General features: G+C 28.2%; 1 protein-coding gene across 3 annotated transcripts; it reads left to right on the forward strand.

Moving 5' to 3' along the window:
• Positions 1 to 294: 294 nt before the first annotated feature.
• LOC119683496 lies at positions 295 to 8,556 on the forward strand. 3 transcript variants are annotated; one of them, XM_038097179.1, is made up of 8 exons: positions 295 to 710; positions 4,158 to 4,273; positions 4,340 to 4,496; positions 4,575 to 5,363; positions 5,421 to 7,113; positions 7,190 to 7,316; positions 7,387 to 7,532; positions 8,330 to 8,556. In XM_038097179.1, the coding sequence occupies exons 2-8, from the start codon at positions 4,176 to 4,178 to the stop codon at positions 8,485 to 8,487; spliced, it is 3,168 nt and encodes a 1,055-aa protein (XP_037953107.1). In that variant the 5' UTR covers positions 295 to 710; positions 4,158 to 4,175; the 3' UTR covers positions 8,488 to 8,556. The 3 variants fall into 3 exon arrangements, with proteins under 3 accessions (XP_037953107.1, XP_037953109.1, XP_037953110.1); XM_038097181.1 differs by having other exon boundaries at positions 295 to 706; XM_038097182.1 differs by lacking the exon at positions 295 to 710 and adding an exon at positions 1,208 to 1,296.
• The last annotated feature ends 207 nt before the right edge of the window (positions 8,557 to 8,763 follow it).

Genomic DNA, 8,763 nt, shown 5'->3' on the forward strand with positions numbered 1-8,763 from the left:
TCAAATTTATTTATTTATTTATTAAACATCTTATAAAATTTTCACAATGGTAATACCTAATTTTTTAATTTACCCTATTCTAAATTCTGGTAAATACCAACATTCGCTGTCCTCAATTTACCATCAATTTACTCGATTTCACACACGGCTTATATATGCTTTTATGTCTTTCAGGTATTTTCGACAGACCGTATTCGTATCCCACTGGGTTCTTTTTACTTTCAGCCACGCATACTACAGCCTCAATGTATGGAAACGACCCACTTACAACACTTATTTTGTTGGTGCTGCCAAATCTCGTGTCTAGAAAGGTATCATCCACGTGCAATTTTGCAAACAGAATAAAGCGAAATGTCAAAATTAGTATAGTAGACAAGTGTGAACGTCGAGCGGTCCACGTGAAAACATTAATTCGAAAGTTTTGTTTAAAATACCGTGTGTGGGAAAGTCTAAAGAAATAAATTACAATTTTGAATTTTTTACAATTACAAAAAACTGTTAATTAAGTGTCACTAAATTATTATATTCATAAAATTAGTTATTGTGTTGTGTATATCCAACATGTGGGTTTTATAGGCGGCAAAGAGCGTCATCCATACATAGTGAACAAAAAATTACTTATTAAGCACTTAAGTATGTCAGCAATTTACATTTAACTTTGCAACGTGTCCAGATTAGTTGCGGAAAGAACTTATTCACAGATATAGTAGGTAAAACAAATGTTTTTCTTATCTTTGAGATACGTATGTTATTTTCCTGAGAATGCAAAACATTTAAAATAAACATATTGCCTTCTGGTTTACAGGTAAAAATATCAATTACAATTTGTTTGAAAAGCACATGGCAATGTATGGCAGCGATTAGTTGACACACACACAGCCATGCAAATGACGTATTCGCATTTTGTTGTTATTATTATTTGCCGCGTGGTTGTTTTAACTTTGTCAGAGCTGCACAAATTGTATGAAAACTGCAGAGAGTTTAAACAAAATAAAAACGATATCACATATACACACAAACACACCCTTATTTGTGTCAGATCTCTGTTTCAGTATTTAAATCTCCAAAACTGTTATTGTTTGATTTCATTCGTTTGATAATATTTCAGTGATATTAATTTAAATAAATTCTTTATAATATTTTAAATTAAAAAATAATCTTTTAGTGACTAGATGAAGTTTAATTGTGTTGATTGAAAATATTTTGAAGTTATTTAAATTTACCTGGTGACTAATTAAAATATACGTTATAAAGGTTTAGAGCACGTGTTTAAGAGTAGTTTTCCATATTAAACATGTAAGTTTTTGAAAAATTCATCAGAATTATTTAAACGGGGTATTAATATATTGCAATAATAATTTATTTTTTTAATGACCATATTTTATTTATTTATATGTGAACGGATTAATTGGTCAATTGTTCAAGTAAAATATTTTAAATTATTTAATAAAATGTATTTTATTATCACAGATATTTCGATTATAGTATGAAGATGACTATGGACTATAATCGATATATTTCTGATAGCAAAATATATATTTTAAAATAATTTAATATATTGTATTAAAAAATAAATAAATTTATATACTGAATTAGGGATTAATATTGGTGGATTTTAATATATTCAAATTTTAATTTAGAGGATTAAAATGAACTTAATTAATTTAAAGTAAATATTATATGATTTTTGAATAACCTTCACTCTTCAAAGTATAATATATAAATACCATATATGTGTGTATGAAGCAGTTTAGCGAATTCTAGATGTTCTGAAACTATACATATTTATGTACACCGAGGTATGGTCCTACCTTTTTAATAGTTTTGTTTTAACGAAAATTAGAATAGTTATTTTATGATCTACGTGAAGGTCAATTGACGCATAACCTCTTGGGGAATATATATTGAGTTATTGTTGCAATATTGTTGTTGTAGCTCCATAAGTAGGTGTAGAAGTACATTAGTATAGACATGAGAGAAATAATAGAAAACGAATACATAGGTTACGGTATGCTTTAGGTAGGGGTAAATGAGACGAAAAGGTTATTTTATTTATTATATAGATTTTTATAGACACGTAGAAACCTGGTCATAGAATACGGTTCAGAGGAATTGTTGAGGCTCTATGCTTCACTGGGAGTTAACGGAACAAAGAAGAAGAAGAAACCTGGTCACTTCTATGGGACAGAGTCAAAGATCATTGTAGGTATGATACATTAAAGTCGGTTTTGTTTTTTAAGGGATGTTAGCTTTTATTTCAATCGTTATTTTTTGTATATATGTATACGTATTTCGACAAATTCGGTTTTGCTTTAGTCAGGAGAATTCCTAATGTTCTAAATATGATATATTGTATCAATCTTTATAATTAACACATAAATTAAATGATCTGGTGTAATATATTTTCATTGTCGACTGTTTAGTTAAAATTCATTAAAATATTAAATTAAATAAATACAATTAAATATATATATATATATAAAATATATATATATATATATATATATATATATATATATATATATATAATACATAAGATAAATTATATTACATTTTTTTGCGTACAGTCACTTCTATGTTGAGGAAACGTCTATTGCGGTTTTCGAATATTTCGGTTTGCGATAATTGCTTGTTTTAGTGGAGCTAGTATAAATCGTGCTTTCAGTAGCAAATGGGGAAAAACCTTTTTGAAAAATTTAAAATTCTCTACAGCATCATCGTTATGTTGTTACTGGAAACTACAATTTCTACATATATCTGGGGCATTAACATTATTTTTTTTGTTTCGCATATATTGTTTTATATATTGTTTGTATAGTTTATAAAGTTTAAAACAACGATAACTAGTTACTTAACTAACATATAGTTTAAATTTCTTAACCTTAATAATGTTAATTTAATTCAAAATATGATTTTTGTTTTATTTTAATTAATCTTTAAGAAGATCTTAGATCCTGAGATCTGGAGAGGCTTACTTAATTCCATGTTCATCTGTTTCTTAATTATAGGTATTGAGCTATGATTGCTCAGGAACAAGAGTTGTTATTGATTATTTTAGTGAAATTACGATGATGGTTTGAATACAAAATCTTGTATTGGAAGTTAACATTGATCAAGTAGTGTTCTGCAAATTTTGTATCAGTGTAGACCGCCCTAATAGCACCATCCATATGTAGTAAAATTACGGCATATAAAATTTGGTTTAAAAATCTACTTAAGCTATGGTCTAATAATATGTTTTAAAAAATACTTGTTGGTTCTGTGTTAGTAAAAAAACTTTAAGCATTTCTTAAATTCCCATAACTGACTATTCTTTTCTCACATTGTATATTTTGTTAGTTTTCCTGAAGATGATTATCGAAGTCGAATTATCGGAAAATATCTTAATAAAATATAATTTGTTTTAAATATAAATAATAAATTATATTGTTTTTATTTTTATTTAAATGATCATTAGCCCGCTCATAAATTATTACATAACTGACTATTATAAAATCTACATAGGGGGTTGACTCTATCTGTTTTCTTGGTTGGTTAGAGACCAATACGTCTATTATATCTTGTATTTCAAAAGGAAATTGATTGCTGCAAACGTATATATACTTATTATACAATATAATGCTTTAGTATTAAAACTGTGTTTCTCAATATGGGTCATAGGACATCCAGGAACGGGCGTTGTTAACTATAGAATAACGGTGACAAGGAAAACTCGCCATTATGAATTTTATGAATTAATGAAAAACTGCTCTAGTAAAAATAAAAGATTATTTATGGAAGAAATCATGGACACATTGTTCGAACATAGGTGACCAGGATTTGTGTTTATGAATGATCAGAATTTGTAAATGGAGAAATATGCGACTGATCTGATTATTTTTTGGAAAAATTATAATCAATTTTACATAAAATTTTTTAAAGCTTTAAGTGGACCTTAAGTGATATCTCAACCAAAAAAATTTTAAAAAATACTAGTCTTAAATTTAAAACATAGGTTAATATGATTATATATAATATACGTCATTAAACATATACGCCATTTCCAAAAATTTATACATTGTCTAAGATTTTGGTATAAACATTAAGTTCTAATTTGCATATAAATATTTGTTAATTATAAACAGTAAATAAAACAAACTTTATCATATAATTGACAGATTAAATAATTTCCCACCATGGATTCAAGACTTTTGAACGTTTTTCGCGATGATCCGTTTGACGAACCCTATGCAAAATATGAGAATGGTACAGAATTTTGGACCAATGATTGCGAGTAAGTCTTTGTATATAGTTTATTTAAAATGTGTGTTGGTTAATTATTATTATATTATAATTTTAGTAATATGAGTTTACAATTAACTGAAACCTTGAATGGAATACTTCCTATTGGGGCCGTAGAAGACGACACAGACATTTACAGTAATTTAATGGTCAAAGATGATATTCAAAGTATTGAAAGAGACGTTATAAATACAAATACAAAATTAAAAAATATGGTAGGTTTTGTCACCTAAAACAGAATGATGTATTAACTAATACTTAACAATAAATTTTAAAAAAACAAAAATGTTCAGCTGGCACCTGAAGATGATAATGAAAATGACAGCGATATAAATAATGCAGTTAATAATCATTTTCAATATGATAATATTGATAATATAGATTGTCAGAGCATATGCAGTGATAATACGTTTCGCACACGTACCTCAAGTTCCTCAATAGGAGACTATGAATCACATACAAGTGATTATGATGATGAAGATAATAATAATGTTGATGATAATTACAATGATGTAGAAGAAAATGAATATAGCGTATATAGTATAGAAGATGGTGTTTACGATTTTGATGCTAATATGGTTAAATATGAGGAGGATGAATTTGTAACTAGTTTATTTGAAGCAGAGGCTATATTATCGGATAAAAATTTAGATTTGCCTGTTGAAAATCTAGTTGTAGAAAAGAATCGTACAATAAGTACAAACACAAGTGGCTCAGATGCGGATGGTCTTCAAGTCGATCCAAATACGTTTGATTTAGCAGAATTCATAACAAAAGATGATTTCAATTTAAATGAGGAAAATAATAGTCACCACGATATAATACCGATTGAAGAAAATCTAATTCAATCAAAACAAATAGTTAAATTAGAAAACTCAGCTGGAGTTTTAAAATATGAGGATTCAGATTCAGAATCCGATATTATAGTCGATGTAGAAACCGTGGAAAACGAGGAGGAAGATAAAAGCCTTTTATCTTGTGTAAAGACAGAAGTTGATGATGTGCAATATATCGATAATGTAAAAGAAGATCCTTCATGGAGTCCAACAATGCAGAAAAAAACTACTATTATTACAAAAGAGGTAAAATAGATATATTAAAAAATTAAATAAAGAAATTAATAATAATTTAATTTTCAGGCTAAAACTTCTAAAGTAACTGTAGCTAACCAACAAAAACCCATTTCAAATGTGCCCAATAAAAAACAAATTGATTTCCTAAAACAAAGATTTGGTAGCGGAAATGGTAAACCAAATATAAATACACAGCGTAATGGTAAATTAGCAGCTAAGAATACTACGGATTTATCTAAATCAGTAACAAGTATAAATGAAGTGAATATTGGAATAGGTAGAGGTGGTAAAAACCTGTCACTATTAAAACATCAGCGAGAGACTGATAGTGGAGCTGATGAAAAATGTAGTAGTGTTTCGGAAAAAGCGTCAATACAAGAACCAAAGAAGTCAGAAATGTCAGAAGATAAAATACAAGCCATGAAAAGAAAATTGGATCTAAATGAGTATAAGATGAGACGTGTTGGAAATACTGTTGCGACTCCACTACCTCAATCTTATAAGATTCCAAAGATAAATAACAATATTTTATCTGTTAAAACTACTCAGATAACCAACAATGGAACCAAAGTTGTACCAATTTCACCCACAAAACACAGTGAGGCAGTGACATCAATTGTAAAAAGTCTTAGAGAACAACCAAATAAAAAAATTCCTATAGACCCTATAACTGAAGCTAAGAATAAAGTATTGCGTATGCAAGAGATCAAAAAGGCAAAACAATTAAAAATAATTGATTCAACAGTATCATCGAAAGTGCCAAAAGTAACTAAAATATTGCCATTAAAAGATCTTATGAAAGGTACTTTCATTGCAGAACAACATAGTACGTCGAACAGTTCTTTAAATGTGCCATTAAAAACACATTCTGACTATGAAGAAATAATTCTGTTATCAGCAAGCTGTAATACTGATATCACGATACCACCGAAAAATAAACACTATAGCGATATTTCACGCTCTCTTTTAAAGTCTAACGTTTTACTATACAATATCTCAGATACTTTTCAAAAAGTTCAAGCTACTGAAAATATAACTATTTCACAGAACTCACTTATAGCCAGTATACAAAATGTGGTTGCAAACAAAGGTTTGCCTCTACCAATAACCACACTCCTTACTGACAAGATTAGTGTTCCAAATAAAACTGATAATAAATCCAAAAATATGATACAACATGGAGAGGACAAAATTATTATGCACTTACCGAAGAACAGAACACGAAAATTAACACGATGCATAAGTACGCAAACCGATCTGATATTGGAATTTCCCGTATTACCCATGCCAAAAAAAATAGAGAATGCACGCAGGTCACGTGAAAAAACACGACTTAATAAAACAAGTCGAAATTATCGAAAACGGGAAGACATAAATTCTGTTATTTCAAATTCTTCAAGTGATTCAGATCGTTCACTGTCACCAGGACATGTTAATCAGCTAAATGGTTCAACGTCTTCAGCTGAACGTACACGCTTTACTGATAATGCTGGTGGCTATTCTTCACGTAGTAGTCGTCGTCATCGCAGTTCTGTCAGTTCCTCATATTCCGATTCTGAACGCACAAATTTTAATTGTTCAAAGCGTTTCGCTAGTCAAAAACAACGTTCAAGAAAAATTACTCGCTCATCATCATCTAGTTCAAGTGATCATTCTGACTGCAGTTATAGTCGTGATAGAAGTAGAAGTCCGATTTATGATAAACGTACACGTACAAGAAAATGTAGTTTTAAAAGTAGAAATAATGCACCAAAACCTGGTAAGTTTAGTAACGAATGAAAATGTTGCTTAAACTTTTATCATTTGCTTGATACATTTTTGTTTTTAATTTTTAGCTGTTGAGGAGCGGCGCATTGTCTATGTAGGACGTATTGAGGAGGAGACAACAAAAGAATTATTAAGACGTAAATTTTTGACATATGGTACTATTAAACAAATTACAATACATTATAAAGAAAATGGGTAAGTTAAATACAGATATATTTTATATTGATATATTACATATTAATTTATTATAAAATATTCTTTTTAGTATGAAGTATGGATTCGTTACCTACGAGCGTTCTCAAGATGCTTTTGCAGTGATTGATAATAGCCTACGTGATCCACTAATTAATATGTACGATATAAGTTTTGGTGGAAGACGTGCATTTTGCAGAGCTTCCTATGCAGATTTGGGTAAGAAAAAAATATATAAAATCATAAATTTATTATATAAAATGTAAAATTTAATTGAGAAAAAATTTTTTTATTAATGTTGGGTAGTCGGTTTTTAATCAGATTTTGTTTTTGGAGAAAATAAATCATTTTTAAAACTTAGTAAAATATGACATATACTTAGCAATGAGATTAATAGTTAAGTACAACATATTATTAATTATAAAATAGAATTTAACTAATTTATTTAATTTAAAAACACATATGTAATTTTATAATATATGTTAATTAAAACCACTTGGTATCGCTTCTCTAGCACTTTAGTGTTTATAGGATCTATTAGTTTATATTGAGTAAAACACACTTAATTCTCTTTATTTTGAATTTTTATCTAATTCCGCTAAAATCATAGCACAGATTATACATCATTCACTTTTAAACTACATTCCATATATGATACCACTATCATATAAAATGAGATACAATTTTTATACAGAGTGTTAGGCTTTAATGTTTTTTCACTTACGTAGGTAACTACTTGGTACAGAACAGAAAAAATCTGTATGGGTCTATTTTTAGTATCTATTAAGATACTAAGATTTTTTTTGATAACACGCTGTATATTAACATGCTTATATCAAAAAGAGCTGATCATTCATATGAGAAATGAGTAAGATGGATGTTTAAAGACTTTTGTCACCATACAATTTTTTACAGGACTTCGAACTGGAATTTTTTCCGTTTCGGTTCCGGTTCGAAGCCCTGATTTTTTATTGTTTGAAATGTCATTATTATATTTTTGCTCTAATTTATTTCAGATAATGCTGGCATTAACACATACCAATCTGTGGTATTTCCATGTGCACCAGAACCAATTAAGAAAGAAGATTCGTTTGAAGAATTGTTACTCAAAGTCAAAGCAAAAATGAATGCTAGTAAACCAGCAACAAATTCAACTAACGATGTGAAGATTTGACATCTATGACACTATGAATTAAATTATTTAAAAATATATCAGAGACTAAATATTTTAATTCTTTAAATTTTCCCCATATTTAAACTAAATTTTTTTTTATTTTACTATAATTTAGAGTAATATTTTTGAATTTTATGCTATAAACTATTTGCACTGATTTGAAAATTTTATAAATAAAAATTGTTTAGTTTAAGTTTTTTATACTTTGCTGCACATAAATATGCATAGAAATAGTCAATTTTATTTCAATCAAAATTTGTTTAAAATATTAAGATA

This window comes from Teleopsis dalmanni, chromosome 2 (assembly GCF_002237135.1).
Source record: "Teleopsis dalmanni isolate 2A chromosome 2, ASM223713v2, whole genome shotgun sequence".
Classification (NCBI taxonomy): domain Eukaryota; kingdom Metazoa; phylum Arthropoda; class Insecta; order Diptera; family Diopsidae; genus Teleopsis; species Teleopsis dalmanni.

Bases quoted from the DNA above. Each gene is read 5' to 3' on its own strand.
- LOC119683496 (XM_038097179.1), top strand. From the start codon at position 4,176: ATGGATTCAAGACTTTTGAACGTTTTTCGCGATGATCCGTTTGACGAA. The intron at 4,497-4,574 runs GTAGGTTTTGTC...AAAAATGTTCAG, and splicing joins ATACAAAATTAAAAAATATG to CTGGCACCTGAAGATGATAA. The intron at 5,364-5,420 runs GTAAAATAGATA...TTTAATTTTCAG, and splicing joins CTACTATTATTACAAAAGAG to GCTAAAACTTCTAAAGTAAC.